This window comes from Pseudophryne corroboree, chromosome 4 (genome assembly GCF_028390025.1).
Source record: "Pseudophryne corroboree isolate aPseCor3 chromosome 4, aPseCor3.hap2, whole genome shotgun sequence".
NCBI classification, from domain to species: domain Eukaryota; kingdom Metazoa; phylum Chordata; class Amphibia; order Anura; family Myobatrachidae; genus Pseudophryne; species Pseudophryne corroboree.
The window spans coordinates 932,580,357-932,602,213 of NC_086447.1; the positions used below are offsets into that span (position 1 = coordinate 932,580,357).

The 21,857-nt window shown below is 46.5% G+C and overlaps 1 protein-coding gene across 2 annotated transcripts in view; it reads left to right on the forward strand.

The window, feature by feature from the left end:
• The window catches only part of KCNK2 (potassium two pore domain channel subfamily K member 2), a 216,229-nt gene that overhangs the window by 28,465 nt on the left and 165,907 nt on the right, over positions 1 to 21,857 (forward strand). For both annotated transcript variants that reach the window (XM_063919096.1, XM_063919097.1), the window contains exon 2: positions 15,214 to 15,524. In XM_063919096.1, the coding sequence (XP_063775166.1) occupies positions 15,214 to 15,524 (311 nt within the window). The remainder of the gene's footprint in view (positions 1 to 15,213; positions 15,525 to 21,857) is intronic.

The window sequence follows — 21,857 nt, forward strand, 5'->3', positions numbered from 1 at the left end:
AGAGGGGACCTGGGAGTGGTTCTGATGCTGTATAGTACAATGGGTAAAGCTTCTGGCCATGTCAATCCTGTCTCTGCCATAACTTTGCTCAGTTTATTTTTAATAGTGCTGTTCACTCTTTCCACCTTCGCACTCGCCTGTGGACGGTATGGAGTGTGCAGCTTGCTATCAATTCCCATCAACTTACACATTCCTTGAAAGACATCACCTGTAAAATGGGTACCCCTATCACTTTCAATTATTCTAGGGATACCATATCTACATACAAATTCCTGCACTATTTTCTTAGCAGTAAACATAGCGGTATTTGTGGCCGCCGGAAATGCTTCGACCCAATTTGAGAACACATCTATACAAACAAGTACATATTTCAAATTTCGACAAGGGGGTAATTGGATAAAGTCAATCTGTATTACCTGAAAAGGTCCGCCTGTAGGTGGGATATGAGATGGTTCTGTTGGTATTGCCTTTCCGATATTCTTTCTCAAACAGGTAAGGCATGACATTGCTCTCTTACCTGCATGGGATGAAAATCCTGGGGCGCACCAATATGCTCTTACCAACTTACACATTCCTTCCTTGCCCAGATGAGTCAGCCCATGTGCTGCCTCAGCTAAACATGGAAGATATGCTCTGGGGGCCACTGGTTTACCTTGTCCATCCGTCCAGAGTCCTGAGGACTCCTGGCCATATCCTTTTGCCTTCCAGACTGCCTTTTCCTGTGTGGAACACAAATTTTGCATTTCACACAGCTTCTGTGTGTTGATGGTATTAAATACCATCAATTGTGTGGTGTTTGTCTGTCTGGGGGTACCAGCTGCTAACTTAGCAGCTTCATCTGCTCGGCTGTTACCAAGTGATACTGGGTCCTGGCTATATGTATGTGCTTTACACTTGATAACAGCCACTCTGTCGGGTTCCTGTATCGCTGTTAGAAGCCTTTTTATGTGAGCTGCATGCGCTACCGGTGTACCAGCTGCCGTCATGAAATTTCTGAGGCGCCATAGGGCTCCGAAATCATGGACTACCCCGAATGCGTATCTAGAGTCGGTGTAGATATTGGCTGATTTGCCCTTAGCCAATTCACATGCTCTGGTCAGGGCGACCAGTTCAGCAACCTGGGCTGAGTGAGGTGGGCCTAGCGGTTCTGCTTCTATGGTGCCTTGGTCATCTACGACTGCGTATCCAGTACACAAGTCTCCCGAGTCTGACTGTCTGTGACAACTACCATCCGTGTAGAAAGTAAAGTCTACATCTTCTAGTGGGTTGTCACTGATGTCAGGCCTTGCCGTGAAATTTTGGGTCAAATATTCCATACAATCATGTGTGTCCTCCTTTGTATTAAATTCTCCTTCCCCACCACTCTCATCCTCCACCCTTTGTGCCTGTCCAGGCACACCTGGGAGATATGTTGCAGGATTTAATGCACTGCATCTCCTTATGGTGATGTTTACGGGGGCCATTAGTGCCAATTCCCATCTTGTAAACCGCGCTGATGAGACGTGCCTGGTTTGGGCAGAATTTAGCAAGGCTGACACTGCATGGGGTGTATGAATTGTGAGGTTGTGACCTAGCACTACATCTTCGCTTTTCGTTACTAGCAATGCTATCGCAGCAACGCTTCGCAAGCATGTGGGGAGGGATCGCGCTACCGTATCTAGCTGAGCGCTGTAGTATGCTACTGGCCTGCTGGCATCACCGTGCTTTTGGGTTAGGACGCCTGCCGCGCAACCAGCACTTTCTGTTCCGTACAGCTCAAAGGGTTTCCCATAGTCTGGCATACCTAATGCTGGCGCCTGCGTTAGGCACTGTTTAAGTCTCTCAAATGCCATCTCGGACTCGTCTGTATGCGAAATCCGATCAGGTTTGTTTGAGGAGACCATCTCCTGCAAAAGTAACGCTAGAATGGAAAACCCTGGGATCCAGTTACGGCAATACCCACACATTCCTAAAAACGTTCTGATCTGTTGCTGGGTTTGTGGCAGAGTCATGTCTCTAATTGCTTGAATTCTATCAGCGGTCAGGTGTCTCAGTCCTTGTGTTAGACAGTGTCCCAAATATTTTACTTTAGTTTGGCATAATTGTAACTTGTCTTTGGAAACCTTGTGTCCTGTGTCTGAAAGATGAAACAGGAGCTGTTTCGTATCCTTCAGGGATGCTTCCACTGAATCAGAACACAGTAGTAAATCATCCACGTACTGTATCAATACTGATCCACTCTCTGGTTGGAAAGACTGTAAACAATCATGCAAAGCCTGGGAAAATATACTTGGACTGTCTATGAAACCTTGTGGTAATCGAGTCCATGTGTATTGGACTCCTCTGTATGTAAATGCAAACAAATATTGGCTGTCAGGGTGCAGAGGTACCGAAAAGAAAGCGGAGCAGAGGTCAATAACAGTGAAAAATTTTGCAGTGGGAGGGATTTGCATAAGGATGACAGCTGGATTTGGCACTACGGGGAACTGACTCTCAACTATTTTGTTAATCCCCCTTAGATCCTGCACTAGCCGGTAACCCCTCCCCCCACTCTTTTTCACAGGGAAGATGGGACTATTGGCAGTGCTGGACGTTCTTACCAGAATGCCCTGTTGTAGCAAGCGCTCTATTACTGGGTATACTCCTAACTCCACCTCTGGCTTCAGAGGGTATTGTGGGATTTTTGGAGCTATCCTACCATCTTTTAATTGCACAACTACTGGAGCTACGTTTGCCATCAATCCAGTGTCTTGTCCATCTTTAGTCCATAGTGACTCTGGTATCTGGGATGTCATTTCTTCTACTTGGGATGGAGTCCTATTTGTCATAATGGTATGTGACAGTAATTTTGATGGGGAGTCTAACATGTCTCGCACTTCCTGAGCGTGATTCTCAGGTATGTCCAAGAATACACCTTCAGGAGTACAATAAATGACGCACCCCATTTTACACAATAAGTCTCTTCCCAGGAGATTAGTCGGTGCCGATGCAGCCAGCAAAAAGGAATGCTTGGTATGTAAAGGCCCTACTGTAATCTCGGCTGGTTTGTTAACAGGGTAGTGCTGGACTACTCCCGTTACTCCTATGGTTGGGATTGTCTTACCAGTGGTTCTCATGCCCACTGTCGAATTTATCACTGATTTGGCCGCCCCCGTATCTACAAGAAAGTTTAATGATTTACCAGCTACATTAATTGCAATTTCGGGTTCACTTCCAAGACTTGCAATCAATTTTACTGGCTGCAGATTACAGGTATGGCCACACCCCTATTGGGTATGGTGACCTCCCTGAATCCCGCTGGCAGCAACTACTTGTGAAGGGGTTAAATGAGAACTACCAGAGGCTTGCCAGTCTCTGTTCGGGGGGTATCTTTTTGTTTCCCCTGCATGTGGCTCATAGCTCCGTTTCTGCGGACCCTGCTCCCAATGTCGTGTGTTGTGTCGTTGTCTAGGGGGTTGATAAGGCTTTTGTATGTTTCTCGATTTACAGTCTCGTGCAAAGTATCCCTCTCTATGACAGAAATAACAGGTTACCACATTTGACTTACCCACAGGGTTTGGTGATCTATACAAAGGCTGCCTTGTGGTCAGGGCCTGTATACTTACGGCCATTAACTTATCACCTTGTAATTCCCTGTGTCTGGTGATATTCCGATCGTGATCCACAGCTGCCTCTCTCAAAGTAGCCACCGACAGACCTCGCCAACATGGTTGCGTGGTCTGTACCCTTGTCTTTAATGCCTCTTTTAAACCATCCATTAGTACAGATACTGCTACTTCTCGATGGTTTATGTTTGTTTTAATGTCCTCTATGCCTGTGTATTTTGCCATATCTAGTAATGCCCTGTGAAAATACTCTGCAGCAGTTTCTGACTCTTTTTGTTTAATGGAGAAAATCTTGTTCCATTTAACTACAGCTGGAAAATACTCCTTTAACTGTAAACTTATCCTTTTTACATTGTCTTTGTTGTACACATCTGTAAGAGGTACATCCTGATCCAATCCACAGTCAGCTAAAAATTGAGCCGAGTCGACATTGGAGGGTAAACAAGCCCTCAGCAATACCTGCCAGTCTTTGTTATTGGGCTCTAAAGTGTTCCCTAGGTCTCTGATGTATTTCTGGCTAGCAACTAGATCTTTTCTAGGATCAGGGAATTCAGACACTATGGTTCTTAATTCCATTCGGGAAAACGGGCTGTACATGGCAATGTTCCTGATAGGAGTGACTCCTGTAGTGTCAGTTTTCCCATTTGGAACTGCTATTACCCTAACGGGAGCAAGTTTAATAACATCATTCTGTGTAGATTCTACAGCCTGTGGTGAAATGGTTTCAGCATAGTGTATGGTGCCGTACTTACCTGTTGATACGACCTCACCTGTCCCTCCGCTAGGGGGCTTTGTTACTAATCTTAAGGGTTGGGCCGTGCCTACTGTTGTTTCTGATATGGTGGCTGCTAGAGAGAGCGCCGATATTGTTGCCGATTCGTCCTCTTGATCACACTCCTGGGGAAAGTTCAAAACAGGGTACAACTTGCACGGGTTAATACTTGCATTGGTTAACTTATTAACATTTACACAGTTGCTAAGTGTTTGTTTGTTACACCCTAATGCGTCATTCTCCGCAACCAATTTCTCTCCTGATATGTATGGTGGCGGTGGGGCCGTGGCTATCAGTTTCTTGATAGGATTAGATCCCGCCGCCTGAGCCAATCCTCTCTGTATTTCACCCTCCTGTTGCCATAACTGCAAATAATCATAATGTTTGATTCGTCTCTTTGTTGATTTAATGAGACATATCCTCCTCCTTAGATTTTGTAACACTTCTGGGCTAAAGCTGCCTACTCTTGGGAACTTCTCCCCGTCATGCACAGTCATTCTCTCCCATTCATCACATAAAACCTCTGTGTGTGAACCGTATTTTTCACACATTACGTACCTTGCCGACCCGATTGGTCGGTTTACTGAATCAACCCGAACCGAGGTTGATCGCCCCCTACCTGAACAATTGGCCCCCATAACTTGCAGGTGTTGCTTTCACCACCTCTGACCTTCAATCAGGGTCTTCAGCGAACCCTTACAAAAACCAAAATGTTCACGATAGGCTGACGGTGGCGGTTTACCGAGTACCCCACTCACTCGCCCACGCCGACCAATACGACCTACACACTGCCCTAGTGCTGGCGTACTCGACCCAGGGCCCCTATGAACCTTCGTTTACTGGAACATGTGTGTGTGTTACGCAGAGCATTGACCCTTTCCAGTAACTGTTGGTTGTTGGATAATTCCTGAGTGACCAGCGAACTTCCCTTTAGAAAATAAAAAATTACACAAATCACGTCAGAATGTACAAATAGTGTTTATGACCCGTTTCGTACACAAATGGTACTGGTCAGATTAACTAATGCACACAATTACGTGCGGTACAATCGTTCAGCACATAAGCAACTAATCTTATGTGCGGAGCGACCAGTGGAATCGAAAATTGCGGCTGCGAATTCCTTCAGCATGAGCTTTATTGGCCTATATGGGTTCTGCACCAACCCCCTGGGTTGTGCTCTTTTCTCTATTTATAGCGGACTTCCTAGTCTGCTGTACCTGGACCTCCTGGTCAATTCCGGACCTCCTGGTCTGTGCTACAATAGACCTCCTGGTCTGCTGTACTCTAATGCTCAGATTTTATGTTTAACAAAGGATGCCTCCCTTGCCACCATGCACGTCACTTACATGTATTTACCCTGCGAGAACTCGACTTCTTGTGGTTCAAACCTCAAAAATTGTATAAACTTATATATGCAAACACTCACTCACCACATGTACACTTTTGTTTCTATTTCTATTTCTGCGCAGAAATTTTCTTTCCTTTAGACCAGATGTGTTGTAAATTTGGAGAAGGATCTGTTAGTCTAAATTTCGGACACTAAAATAGATTTGCGCTATTTATCGCGTTGCCACCTTTTCGCCTGTTACAATAACACTAGTGTGTGATTTGAGTTACGTGGGCGTACCCGGACGCTCCGTTGCGTAATATACGCTGCGTGCGTCGGCCTTTGAGTTGCGTACGCGAGTCTCACCCTTTGTTAGAGACACGTGTACACAAAGCAACTATCCACCGTAACACAATGTACACGTTTATCAATGTAGGTGATCCTCGATCATCTACCGAACACCACACCAATCTCTCCTTGTATCTTTAGGCAGAGCTGCGTGTGCGCTTTGCAATTTATCTCTTAATGTATTACTTTTATACTTTAACTATGAAATAGCGGCAAATCTCTCTTAGCACGTTTATCAATTATAGAATGGCAAACAGAAGAGTGATATATGAAAATACTCGAATGAAAAGAAATGCAGATATGTGCGTGCGTGCGTACGAAAGACAGAAATAAACAGTTTTAAAAGACACTAGCGTGTTGTTCTTACCTCCGGTTCCGGATTCCTTCAGCACCCTTTACTAAGCGAAGCAGACGCTTATCCAGACAGCACTGCGAGGAATATGATCTCCCGCCCTTTGCTGATGGATAATGTCTGCTGGAATTACCTAGCAGAGATATGTGAAGGACGGACGAGCCGCCAATTGATAAAGCTAAATATTTATCTTACTTAAAACCCTTTAAGAGGTCTAAGAACACTGTACGCTATTAACGTATGGAATACCGTAAGGGTATGCACGTTGCGTAACAATCGCTTAGCCGTAGTCGAGACGCTCAAGCGCCACGTTCGCTCACGGCCAAGAGATCACAGGCAGGCACGCTATTGGCTGCCGACTAACGTAAAGATTCGCTATAGTGTAGCGGACGCTCCGGACCACGAGGAGATCACCAGCGGCGCAGACGCTCACAATGTTAAACCTTTATAACTATACCATAAAACAGTGTATTATGCAGTAACCCTTGGTGTAGTGATAAGATGAGAGTGCAACACTGTGTAAGCGGGTTTACACTAAAGCTGTTTGAGCGATAGAGACGCTCCTATTACCCACTGAAATATAATGAACACACAATACCGGTCTAAGGGTCTAACGCCTTTTAAGGAAATGAATGAACGTTCAAAAGAATAATACAATACAAGTCATACACTACCAATATAACATAGACTCCCTAACCAGATAACTACACATGAACTACAATATCAGTACAATAACGATATAAGAGAAACGAGAGAGAAAGAGAAGAGAGAAAGAGAGAGATAGATATGGCTCAGAATAACAAGAAAGACAATATGATTGCGGAGAAAACTTACGCACAAAGGAACGATCGCATGCGCCTCTGGATATCCAGCTCCCGATTATCAGCAATGAGAACCGTTGAAGAGTGAGCTGGATATGATCGGCTTGTCTATTTATGCCCCACACACAATACAATTCAATGGTCCCTACAATCTCATTGTTCATTGGACACAGGAATTCATCTTCGCACTAATACAAAAGGTCATAGGTTGATTCATACAGGTGGGCTGTGTCTACTTCCAACTGCTCAGGTGGGTGGGAAACTAGGTTTCCCGCCGCATGGATAAGTAAGTGCAAATAATAGTAAATGGACATAAATTTCTTATGTCCATAACTATTCGCACGAGCGATTAATCTGCTCCAAACCAACACCGGAATATTGCTAATTAAATACTCTTCCGATGGATACTAAACACCACTGTATAATCCTTGTCTGACCCTTTGTATCAGACAAAGAGGGATCCCTCTGTCCATGAACATGCTATATTAACTAAACTTTCAGAATCTATCAAAGGGACCATAATCTACAAAATACATTATATGGTTAAAATATATATCGATTGAGTCGCCCGCTAGACGCATACAAACTCTACCGTAAATCCGCATATCGTGCGCCTGCGGGTGCACGCGAAGGCGAGTATGCGCACGCACGGGAGAGCTCTTGCACGCGCAGCGGGAGCTCGCATGAGGTGCAAATATGGCAGTGTGCATAGTGATATTTTTCTGACTTTGACACCACTGCTCTACCTACCTCTGTGTCGTCAAGTATACTATCCATCCATACCTGTGGTGCATTTCAGCTTTGCACAGTTTGCTGACCACCACTATATAATATATAGCAGTATGGTACAGTAGGCCACTGCTGTACCTACCTCTGTGTCGTCAAGTATACTATCCATCCATACCTGTGGTGCATTTCAGTTTTGCACAGTTTGCTGACCACCAGTATATAATATATAGTATTACGGTACAGTAGGCCACTGCTGTACCTACCTCTGTGTCGTCAAGTATCCTATCCATCCATACCTGTGGTGCATTTCAGTTTTGCACAGTTTGCTGACCACCAGTATATAATATATAGCATTACGGTACAGTAGGCCACTGCTGTACCTACCTCTGTGTCGTCAAGTATACTATCCATCCATACCTGTGGTGCATTTCAGTTTTGCACAGTTTGCTGACCACCAGTATATAATATATAGCATTACGGTACAGTAGGCCACTGCTGTACCTACCTCTGTGTCGTCAAGTATACTATCCATCCATACCTGTGGTGCATTTCAGTTTTGCACAGTTTGCTGACCACCAGTATATAATATATAGCATTACGGTACAGTAGGCCACTGCTGTACCTACCTCTGTGTCGTCAAGTATACTATCCATCCATACCTGTGGTGCATTTCAGTTTTGCACAGTTTGCTGACCACCAGTATATAATATATAGCATTACGGTACAGTAGGCCACTGCTGTACCTACCTCTGTGTCGTCAAGTATACTATCCATCCATACCTGTGGTGCATTTCAGTTGTGCGCAGTATATATAGTAGTAGGCCATTGCTATTGATACTGGCATATAATTCCACACATTAAAAAATGGAGAACAAAATTGTGGAGGTTAAAATAGGGAAAGATCAAGATCCAATTCCACCTTGTGCTGAAGCTGCTGCCACTAGTCATGGCCGAGACGATGAAATGCCATCAACGTCGTCTGCCAAGGCCGATGCCCAATGTCATAGTAGAGAGCATGTAAAATCCCAAAAACAAAAGTTCAGTAAAATGACCCCAAAAAAAAAATTGAAAGCGTCTGATGAGAAGCGTAAACTTGGCAATATGCCATTTACGACACGGAGTGGCAAGGAACGTCTGAGGCCCTGGCCTATGTTCATGGCTAGTGGTTCAGATTCACATGAGGATGGAAGCACTCATCCTCTCGCTTGAAAAATGAAAAGACTTAAGCTGGCAAAAGCACAGCAAAGAACTGTGCGTTCTTCTAAATCACAAATCCCCAAGGAGAGTCCAATTGTGTCGGTTGCGATGCTTGACCTTCCCAACACTGGACGGGAAGAGCTTGCGCCTTCCACCATTTGCACGCCCCCTGCAAGTGCTGGAAGGAGCACCCGCAGTCCAGTTCCTGATAGTCAAATTGAAGATGTCACTGTTGAAGTACACCAGGATGAGGATATGGGTGTTGCTGGTGCTGGGGAGGAAATTGACAAGGAGGATTCTGATGGTGAGGTGGTTTGTTTAAGTCAGGCACCCGGGGAGACACCTGTTGTCCGTGGGACGAATATGGCCATTGACATGCCTGGTCAAAATACAAAAAAAATCAGCTCTTCGGTGTGGAATTATTTCAACACAAATGCGGACAACAGGTGTCAAGCCGTGTGTTGCCTTTGTCAAGCTGTAATAAGTAGGGGTAAGGACGTTAACCACCTAGGAACATCCTCCCTTATACGTCACCTGGACCGCATTCATCAGAAGTCAGTGACAAGTTCAAAAACTTTGGGTGACAGCGGAAGGAGTCCACTGACAACTAAATCCCTTCCTCTTGTAACCAAGCTCCTGCAAACCACACCACCAACTCCCTCAGTGTCAATTTCCTCCTTACACAGGAAAGCCAATAGTCCTGCAGGCCATGTCACTGTCAAGTCTGACGAGTCCTCTCCTGCCTGGGATTCCTCCGATGCATCCTTGAGTGTAACGCCTACTGCTGCTGGCGCTGCTGTTGTTGCTGCTGGGAGTCGATCGTCATCCCAGAGGGGAAGTCGGAAGACCACTTGTACTACTTCCAGTAAGCAATTGACTGTCCAACAGTCCTTTGCGAGGAAGATGAAATATCACAGCAGTCATCCTGCTGCAAAGCGGATAACTCAGGCCTTGGCAGCCTGGGCAGTGAGAAACGTGGTTCCGATATCCACCGTTAATTCAGAGGCAACTAGAGACTTGATTGAGGTACTGTGTCCCCGGTACCAAATACCATCTAGGTTCCATTTCTCTAGGCAGGCGATACCGAAAATGTACACAGACCTCAGAAAAAGAGTCACCAGTGTCCTAAAAAATGCAGTTGTACCCAATGTCCACTTAACCACGGACATGTGGACAAGTGGAGCAGGGCAGACTCAGGACTATATGACTGTGACAGCCCACTGGGTAGATGTATTGCCTCCCGCAGCAAGAACAGCAGTGGCGGCACCAGTAGCAGCATCTCGCAAACGCCAACTCGTTCCTAGGCAGGCTACGCTTTGTATCACCGCTTTCCATAAGAGGCACACAGCTGACAACCTCTTACGGAAACTGAGGAACATCATCGCAGAATGGCTTACCCCAATTGGACTCTCCTGGGGATTTGTGACATCGGACAACGCCACCAATATTGTGCGTGCATTACATCTGGGCAAATTCCAGCACGTCCCATGTTTTGCACATACATTGAATTTGGTGGTGCAGAATTATTTAAAAAACGACAGGGGCGTGCAAGAGATGCTGTCGGTGGCCCGAAGAATTGCGGGCCACTTTCGGCATTCAGCCACCGCGTGCCGAAGACTGGAGCACCACCAAACATTCCTGAACCTGACCTGCCATCATCTGAAGCAAGAGGTGGTAACAAGGTGGAATTTAACCATCTATATGCTTCAGAGGATGGAGGAGCAGCAAAAGGCCATTCAAGCCTATACATCTGCCCACAGTATAGGCAAAGGAGGGGGAATGTACCTGACTCAAGCGCAGTGGAGAATGATTTCAACGTTGTGCAAGGTTCTGCAACCCTTTGAACTTGCCACACGTGAAGTCAGTTCAGACACTGCCAGCTTGAGTCAGGTCATTCCCCTCATCAGGCTTTTGCAGAAGAAGCTGGAGAGATTGAAGGAGGAGCTAAAACAGAGCGATTCCGCTAGGCATGTGGGACTTGTGGATGAAGCCCTTCATTCGCTTAACCAGGATTCACGGGTGGTCAATCTGTTGAAATCAGAGCACTACATTTTGGCCACCTTGCTCGATCCTAGATTTAAAACCTACGTTGTATCTCTCTTTCCGGCAGACACAAGTCTGCAGAGGTTCAAAGACCTGCTGGTGAGAAAATTGTCAAGCGGAACGTGACCCGTCAACATCTCCTCCTTCACATTCTCCCGCAACTGGGGGTGCGAGGAAAAGGCTAAGAATTCCGAGCCCACCCGCTGGCGGTGATGCAGGGCAGTCTGGAGCGAGTGCTGACATCTGGTCCGGACTGAAGGACCTGACAACGATTACTGACATGTCGTCTACTGTCACTGCATATGATTCTCTCACCATTGAAAGAATGGTGGAGGATTATATGAGTGACTGCATCCAAGTATGCACGTCAGACAGTCCGTATGTATACTGGCAGGAAAAAGAGGCAATTTGGAGGCCCTTGCACAAACTGGCTTTATTCTACCTAAGTTGCCCTCCCTCCAGTGTGTACTCCGAAAGAGTGTTTAGTGCAGCCGCTCACCTTGTCAGCAATCGGCGTACGAGGCTACTTCCAGAAAATGTGGAGAAGATGATGTTCATCAAAATTAATTATAATCAATTCCTCCGTGGAGACATTCACCAGCAGCAATTGCCTCCAGAAAGTACACAGGGACCTGAGATGGTGGATTCCAGTGGGGACGAATTAATACTCTGTGAGGAGGGGGATGTACACAGTGAAAGGGGTGAGGAATCGGAGGATGATGATGAGGTGGACATCTTGCCTCTGTAGAGCCAGTTTGTGCAAGGAGAGATTGATTGCTTCTTTTTTGGTGGGGGCCCAAACCAACCAGTCATTTCAGTCACAGTCGTATGGCAGACCCTGTGGCTGAAATGATGGGTTCGTTAAAGTGTGCATGTCCTGTTTATACAACATAAGGGTGGGTGGGAGGGCCCGGGTGGGAGGGCCCAAGGACAATTCCATCTTGCACCTCTTTTTCTTTCATTTTTCTTTGCATCATGTGCTGTTTGGGGACAAATTTTTTGAAGTGCCATCCTGCCTGACACTGCAGTGCCACTCCTAGATGGGCCAGGTGTTTGTGTCGGCCACTTGTGTCGCTTAGCTTAGTCACACAGCGACCTTGGTGCGCCTCTTTTTTTCTTTGCATCATGTGCTGTTTGGGAACTATTTTTTTGAAGTGCCATCCTGTCTGACACTGCAGTGCCACTCCTAGATGGGCCAGGTGTTTGTGTCGGCCACTTGTGTCGCTTAGCTTAGCCATCCAGCGACCTCGGTGCAAATTTTAGGACTAAAAATAATATTGTGAGGTGTGAGGTGTTCAGAATAGACTGAAAATGAGTGTAAATTATGGTTATTGAGGTTAATTATACTATGGGATCAAAATGACCCCCAAATTCTATGATTTAAGTTGTTTTTGAGGGTTTTTTGTAAAAAAACACCCGAATCCAACAAAAAAATTTCAGGGAGGTTTTGCCAAAACGCGTCCGAATCCAAAACACGGCCACAGAACCGAATCCAAAACCAAAACACAAAATCCGAAAAATGTCCGGTGCACATCACTATACAGTATATACATCTTTTTCAGAACACTCCATATATACACACACACACACACACACACACATATATACACACGCACACATACATACATATATTTATCTTAATATAGGAAATAGGGGGGCACCAATATTTATCTTGCCTCCGGGCAACTGTGACGAACTTACACCACTGGTATCTGGCACTGTGGGGGCATATCTAGCACTGTGGGAATTATCTGGTACTGTGGGGGCATATCTAGCACTGTGGGGGCATGTGTGTATCTGGCACTGAGAGGGCATATGTGTATCTGACACTACTGGGGGCATATGTGTATCTGGCACTGCAGTATTGGGGTCATATGTGTATCACACCCCATTTTTATTGGCCATGCCCCATGTGGCATGTGGCCACACAAATTTTTTGGGCATGCCTTGGCGTGTGCACATAATACCACTAACATTTTTGTTTCTACTTGCACCACTGGGTACTGCGCTGCACTGCATTCTTTGCACTACTATTTGATTATATTACCTGGCCTTAGGCACTGCTGATGTCTCCTCAGTGTTATAAGAATTACTGTGTAAGCATAATGTGTAAATGGAACTGCTACTGTGTGGGCATGATGTGTAAATGGAACTGCTACTGTGTGGGCATGATGTGTAAATGGAACTGCTACTGTGTGGGCATGATGTGTAAATAGAACTGCTACTGTGTGGGCATGATGTGTAAATGGAACTGCTACTGTGTGGGCATAATGTGTAAATGGAACTGCTACTGTGTGGGCATAATGTGTAAATGGAACTGCTACTGTGTGGGCATGATGTGTAAATGGAACTGCTACTGTGTGGGCATGATGTGTAAATGAAACTGCTACTGTGTGGGCATAATGTGTAAATGGAACTGCTACTGTGTGGGCATGATGTGTAAATGGAACGGCTACTGTGTGGGCATAATGTGTAAATGGAACTGCTACTGTGTGGGCATGATGTGTAAATGGAACTGCTACTGTGTGGGCATGATGTGTAAATGGAACTGCTACTGTGTGGGCATGATGTGTAAATGAAACTGCTACTGTGTGGGCATGATGTGTATTAGGGTTACTACTGTGTAGCGTAATTTGAATTGGGGGAACTATTGTATAGTCATGCCCCTTTCCCACAAGATCATGTCCCTTTTTTGCACATGCACCTTCCCTACTTCAAATATGGGGGGTGCCAGTCTCTTACTTTGCGAGGGGTGCTCGGACCCCTAGATACACCCCTGCCTGTCCGTATGCTCAATAACCAACGTTATTATCAGCGCACACTTGTACCAGCCCTACTATAAGGGAAAGAGAACATAGGTGTATACAGGTACGCCATACGCTCCGGAGCTCACAGTCGTGTCCACAATCCCTCACACAACTAAGCCTACGAGTGAACGCCTCATTTCCCCTCAGATAACTAGCGATGGGCTGAGTCTGAATTGCATACTCGTAGATGAATGCGTTCTGCTCCAGAGGGTGCCCAGTCACAAAACACATAAGATGGGTCCAGAAAATGTACGGTCCTTCAGCTCTGCATTAGGCCATCCAGTGGCGGCACCAGAGGTGGGGCTGCAGCCCAATCCAAAAGTCAAATAGGGGAGCCACACCCACTGCCAGTGAGTCCCGGCCGGGGATGTTTTGACAGCACTTGGGAGGATTCTTGGTTTGAATTTTGGACTGCGCTGCATCCCCACCTCTTGCGCCATCACTGAGGCCTACCCTAGAAGGACGCCAGCTCAGGCAGCAACAACCTCAGTGTTTCATTGGGCCTACTGTAATTCAGTAAGGAATGCAAATTCTGCTAATTAGTGGAATTTGCTATCCTTTGGAGCGCATGCTGGGGTCCGCCCATCGCTGGGCAAGACCGCCCAACTTGCGACCAGCGCCTCCCCCACGTTGAACAAGCAGAAATTGCGAACGCATCGCAATTTCTGCTTGTTAGCAGAAACTAAGGAAGCCTCCTGCCGGCGCAGTTTAGCTGCGCACGCAGGAGTTCAGCCGCCGTGATCACGCCCCCATTTGTCCATATCCGCCCCCCGTTCACGCCACACCGCCCCCCGAAACGCTCCGTCTCCTCCCTGGAAACGGAGCGTTGCCTGCCCCCTGCCCCGCCTATGCCTGATCGACATGCAGGGGCGATCACATTTTCTGTTGCCCCCCTGCAGAAAGTGCGTGCACATGCGCCCGGGAGGCGATCGTAAAAATTACGGTTGGATCGCTATTTGAAATCCAACCTGAATTAGCCCCACTATCAGTAATACTGGAGTTGGAAATCTGATGAAACCCCCCCTTTATGAGCGAGAGCAATGCTTTATCTGCATATAACAGCTGGAGAACATGTAATATTATATACAGAGTTTATACAGTTTGCCTTATTACATCACCAGGATCTCATTGACAGATGGTCTATCTGTGCCGTGTAATAAATCAGAAGGTTATTACGAGTTTTCATGTGACTGATATATAATATATATCCTTTATTTTCTCGGTTTTTCTCAGTGGCGGCTCCTGATTTACTGGACCCTAAATCAGCCACTCACAACACCAAACCCAGGCTCTCGTTCTCCATCAAACCGCCAGCACTGTCCGCTCGGGAGGTGAGGGACATAACGGTGAATGTGATGAAATGGAAGACGGTCTCTACGGTTTTCCTCGTGGTGGTCCTCTACTTAATCATTGGCGCTACCGTCTTCAAAGCGCTGGAACAGCCGCACGAGACCTCGCAGAGGACCACCATCTTGATACAGAAGCATAACTTTGTATCGGACCATTCTTGTGTGAATACGACCGAGCTGGATGAGTTTATACAGGTAAGGTTCTCGGTTTGCTGTAATATCTGGAATATTATTGGGAATCACAGCGGAGCAGCTCAGCGGTGTGAAGCCCTGGAAATATACAGTAACGGAGATCTGGGGAGGTCTCTGCAGGTGTACGCAGAGATGGGGCGGATGAGACCGTGGCTGTGTTTGTGCTGCATTTTGTATCTGTCGCGTCTTCAGCATTGCATTTCCAACAATGGGCCGGGGTTGTTCAAATCATACTAATGGACCAAACCATGTGCACTGCAGGTGGGGCAGGTGTAACATGTGCAGAGAGAGTTAGATTTGGGTGGGTTATTTTGTTTCTGTTCAGGGTAAATACTGGCTGCTTTATTTTTACACTGCAATTTAGATTTCAGTTTGAAGTTGAACACACCCCACCCAAATCTAACTCTCTCTGCACATGTTACATCTGCCCCACCTGCACTGCACATGTTTTGCCCAGTGCTTAAAGTGGTCCTAGAGAGGTGGTGGAACTCACCCGTCTATTGCGCATGCCCCAACAAAGGGGCGTGGTCTCAAAAAGAAAGAGGCGTGGTCACACAATAGTATCCTCAATTAAAATTATGCCACACAGTAGCACAATCTTATTCCCATTACACCACATAGTAGTGTCCCTTATTCATGTTATGACACACATTAGTGTCCCTTATACACAAAGCCCACAGTAGTAGCACCCTATAATACACATAATGCCCACAGTAGTAGCACCCTGTAATACACATAATGCCCACAGTAGTAGCACCCTGTAATACACATAATGCCCACAGTAGTAGCACCTGTAATACACATAATGCCCACAGTAGTAGCACCTGTAATACACATAATGCCCACAGTAGTAGCACCTGTAATACACATAATGCCCACAGTAGTAGCGCCCTGTAATACACATAATGCCCACAGCAGTAGCACCCTATAATACACATAATGCCCACAGCAGTAGCACCCTGTAATACACATAATGCCCACAGTAGTAGGACCTGTAATACACATAATGCCCACAGTAGTAGCACCCTATAATACACATAATGCCCACAGCAGTAGCACCCTGTAATACACATAATGCCCACAGCAGTAGCACCCTGTAATACACATAATGCCCACAGTAGTAGCACCCTGTAATACACATAATGCCCACAGCAGTAGCACCCTATAATACACATAATGCCCACAGCAGTAGCACCCTGTAATACACATAATGCCCACAGTAGTAGCACCCTGTAATACACATAATGCCCGCAGTAGTAGTACCCTGTAATACACATAATGCCCACAGTAGTAGCACCCTGTAATACACATAATGCCCACAGCAGTAGCACCCTGTAATACACATAATGCCCACAGTAGTAGCACCCTGTAATACACATAATGCCCACAGTAGTAGGACCTGTAATACACATAATGCCCACAGCAGTAGCACCCTGTAATACACATAATGCCCACAGTAGTAGCACCCTGTAATACACATAATGCCCACAGTAGTAGTACCCTGTAATACACATAATGCCCACAGTAGTAGCACCCTGTAATACACATAATGCCCACAGCAGTAGCACCCTGTAATACACATAATGCCCACAGTAGTAGCACCCTGTAATACACATAATGCCCACAGTAGTAGCACGCTGTAATACACATAATGTCCACAGTAGTAGCACCCTGTAATACACATAATGCCCGCAGTAGTAGCACCCTGTAATACACATAATGCCCACAGTAGTAGCACCCTGTAATACACATAATGCCCACAGTAGTAGCACCCTGTAATACACATAATGCCCACAGCAGTAGCACCCTGTAATACACATAATGCCCACAGTAGTAGCACCCTGTAATACACATAATGCCCACAGTAGTAGTACCCTGTAATACACATAATGCCCGCAGTAGTAGCACCCCGTAATACACATAATGCCCACAGTAGTAGCACCCTGTAATACACATAATGTCCACAGTAGTAGCACCCTGTAATACACATAATGCCCACAGTAGTAGCACCCTGTAATACACATAATGCCCGCAGTAGAAGCACCCTGTAATACACATAATGCCCACAGTAGTAGCACCCTGTAATACACATAATGCCCACAGTAGTAGCACCCTGTAATACACATAATGCCCACAGCAGTAGCACCCTGTAATACACATAATGCCCACAGTAGTAGCACCCTGTAATACACATAATGCCCACAGTAGTAGTACCCTGTAATACACATAATGCCCGCAGTAGTAGCACCCCGTAATACACACAATGCCCACAGCAGTAGCACCCCTTATACAATGCCCACAGTAGCAGTGCTCCTTATGCAATGTCCACTGTACTGGTAGTGCCCACAGTGGTAGTGCCCCCTTCACAATGCCCTCATTAAGTAGTACCCCCAGTAGTAATGCCCTTAATGGTAATGTCCCCAGTAGTTTAGCCCCCTGTAGTTATGCCCCTGTAGTTATGCCTCCAGTGATAATGCCCCTGCGGTTATGACCCCAGTAGTTTAACCCCACTTTAGTTTAGCCCCCAGTGGTAATGCCCCCAGTAGTTTAGCCTCCCTGTAGTTTAGCCCTCATGTAGTTTATCCCCCCAGTAGTTTAGCCCCCATGTAGTTTATCCCCCCTGTAGTTTGCCCCCAGTAGTAATGCCCCCAGTAGTTTAGCCCCTATGTAGTTTAGCTCCCCTGTAATTTAGCCCCCCTGTAGTTTGCCCCCAGTAGTAATACCCCCCAGTAGCAATGCCCCCTTGTAGTTTACCCCCAATAGTAATGCCCCCTTGTAGTTTGCCCCCAGTAGTAATGTTCCCCTGTAGTAATGCCCTCTTGTAGTTTGCCCCAAGTAGTAATGCCCCCCAGTAGTAATGCCCCCCAGTAGTTTAATTCCGTAGTTTTGCCCCCCTGTAGTTTAGCCCCCAGTAGTAATGCCCCCCAGTAGTTTGCCCCCAGTAGTAATGCCCCTTTGTAGTTTGCCCCCAGGAGTAATTCCCCCCAGTAGTATTGCCCCTTTGTAGTTTGCCCCCAGTAGTAATGCCCCCGAGTGGTAATGCCACCTTGTAGTCTGTCCCCAGTAGGTGCGCCACAGATACACTCAAATTTGAAAAACAAACAAACACAATACTCACCAAGCCCCGCTCTCGCGTCCAGCCGCTGCAGTCCTTCCGGCGCCCGCTCCTCGGCACTATGGGAGAGGGGTCATGACATCTCTCCCATAGTGCACATTGACAGAGCCGGAAGCCAGAGCTCAGTAGTGAGCTCCTGCCGCCGGCTCCGCTGCGTATAGAGAGAGCCGGGTGCCCGCTCAGTGGGAGCCTGGCATCTCCCTGCAGCACCGGGCACATATCAGGTTAGGTGAGCTAGAGGAGGCGGAACTGCGTTCCATCTCCATGGAACGCAGTTCCGCCCCGTTCCGGCTCACTTTAACCCCTGGTTTTGCCCAATTGCTACCTTTTTTGGTTTGCTAACAACTCTGAATAACCGAGTTTGTTACCAGGCGCCACTTGTACAATATGTCACAATGAAATATCAAAGTATGGTACGTTCCTGATAATGAATCCACAAAGGTTCCTCCCACTGTTGCGTATATTGATCTCAGCGCATGTGGAGAGAATGAATAAGAATAATCATGTGTAGTACAGTATTTGTTTAATGACATACACAAGATATAAGATAGTGAAAAACAACATAGCATTGTTTTTCACTGTATCTTATATCTTGTGTATGTCATTAAACAAATACTGTACTACACATGATTATTCTTATTCATTCTCTCCACATGCGCTGAGATCAATGGAGGTCATTCCGAGTTGTTCGCTCGCAAGCGGATTTTAGCAAATTTGCTCATGCTAAGCCGCCGCCTACTGGGAGTGAATCTTAGCATCTTAAAATTGCGACCGATGTATTCGCAATATTGCGATTACACACCTCGTAGCAGTTTCTGAGTAGCTCCAGACTTACTCGGCATCTGCGATCAGTTCAGTGCTTGTCGTTCCTGGTTTGACGTCACAAACACACCCAGCGTTCGCCCAGACACTCCTCCGTTCCTCCGGCCACTCCTGCGCTTTTTCCGGAAACGGTAGCGTTTTTTCCCACACGCCCATAAAACGGCCTGTTTCCGCCCAGTAACACCCATTTCCTGTCAATCACATTACGATCGCCAGAACGATGAAAATGCCGTGAGTAAAATTCCTAAGTGCATAGCAACTTTACTTGGCGCAGTCGCAGTGCGGACATTGCGCATGCGCATTAAGCGGAAAATCGCTGCGATGCGAAGATTTTTACCGAGCGAACAACTCGGAATGAGGGCCAATATACGCAACAGTGGGAGGAACCTTTGTGGATTCATTATCAGGAACGTACCATACTTTGATATTTCATTGTGACATATTGTACAAGTGGCGCCTGGTAACAAACTCAGTCTAATTTTCTTTTGTATTCATATGTTCATAAGTGTCCTGGGGAAACACTTAATTTGACTGTTGTAGTGTCCAGGAAGCCTTTTGCGCGGTTGGGGGTACAACTCACTATTTTGTTTACCTAACTCTGAATAACCCCCTATAACTCCACAAGCTTTATCCACCCCAGGCTGTAGCACAGAGGCTGGCCCCATACACACAGTAAAGTGACATAGTATGGGGGTCTCTGTGTGGCATACTAGGGGGAGGGGGTCCCTAGGACAATATTAATATGGGGAGCTCTGTGTGGCATGCTGTGGGGGGCACTGCCTGGCTGCTTTGATGTTGGTTTGGTGGTACAGTGTTACCTCAGTTATCATGTAGGAGCAATTGCATTATTATGTCAGTTCTGCACCAGCTTCACCACATGATCAGTTTAAAATGTTGGACGTTACAATATTTGGGTTGGTCAGAGAGGATCGAGGGCCCTCGGGAACCCCAAAACTCAGCCCTCAGGAACCCCAAACTCAGCCCTCAGGAACCCCAAAACTGAGTCCCCAGGAGCCCCAAACTCAGCCCTCAGTTACTCCAAAACTCAGTCCCGACTCCCCAGGAGCCCCAAAACTCAGCCCCCAGGAGCCCCAAAACTCAGCCTTCAGGAACCCCAAAACTCAGCCCTCAGGAACCCCAACAGTTCATGATTTCCAGACCACTTGTGGATCTCTATAATATGTCTGTTAGGAATGAATGAAGCACATATTCTATAGGGTGTCAGTAATGACGACACCTGTGCACCAGCTAGGCCATCAGGAAAACCTGCACTGGTGGGGCCCTGAGGACAGAGTCTGAGAAACACGGTTCTAGAGCAAAAGCTACTGACTAGTGTAAGTGTCATAAGTGACTGAGGAATGTCCTGCATATAATGCGAGATCCTATCTGGGATAATGCACACCGTTCTATAGGGGTGTAGTACGGCTGACCGCCGGTCTCCTAACCGCCGGTCAGCTTACCGACGCCGGGATCCCGGCAGCATACCGACGCCGGGATCCCGGCGGGGAGGGGCGAGTGCAGCAAGCCCCTTGCGGGCTCGCTGCGGGCTCGGTGGCGACCTGTGGTCGCCACGGGTTCTATTCCCACTCTATGGGTGTCGTGGACACCCACGAGTGTAAATAGTCCCTGTTGGTCAGCATGCCGACCATCAGGACAGTGACCCGTCGGGCTGGTGGAGGAGGTCATGTGACTGTCGGTCAGCTGACCGGCGGTCACATGAATACCACCCCATGATAGAGATATTAGCAGTGACCATGCAGCTGAGGAACCATCTAGATGTACAAGTCTGTAGGCCTAGTCTGTTATACACAGAACCCTGGGGTGACTTCTTATATCCACAGTCATGTAATGTAGGGGTATATTACACCTTATGTTATACACAGAACCCTGGGGTGACTTCTTATATCCACAGTAATGTAATGTAGGTGGTATATTACACCTTATGTTATACACAGAACCCTGGGGTGACTTCTTATATCCACAGTAATGTAATGTAGGGGATATATTACACCTTATGTTATACACAGAACCCTGGGGTGACTTCTTATACCCACAGTAATGAAATGTAGGGGGTATATTACACCTTATGTTATACACAGAACCCTGGGGTGACTTCTTATATCCACAGTAATGAAATGTAGGGGGTATATTACACTTTATGTTACACACAGAACCCTGGGGTGACTTCTTATATCCACAGTAATGTAATGTAGGGGGTATATTACACCTTATGTTATACACAGAACCCTGGGGTGACTTCTTATACCCACAGTAATTAAATGTAGGGGGTATATTACACCTTATGTTATACACAGAACCCTGGGGTGACTTCTTATATCCACAGTAATGAAATGTAGGGGGTATATTACACTTTATGTTACACACAGAACCCTGGGGTG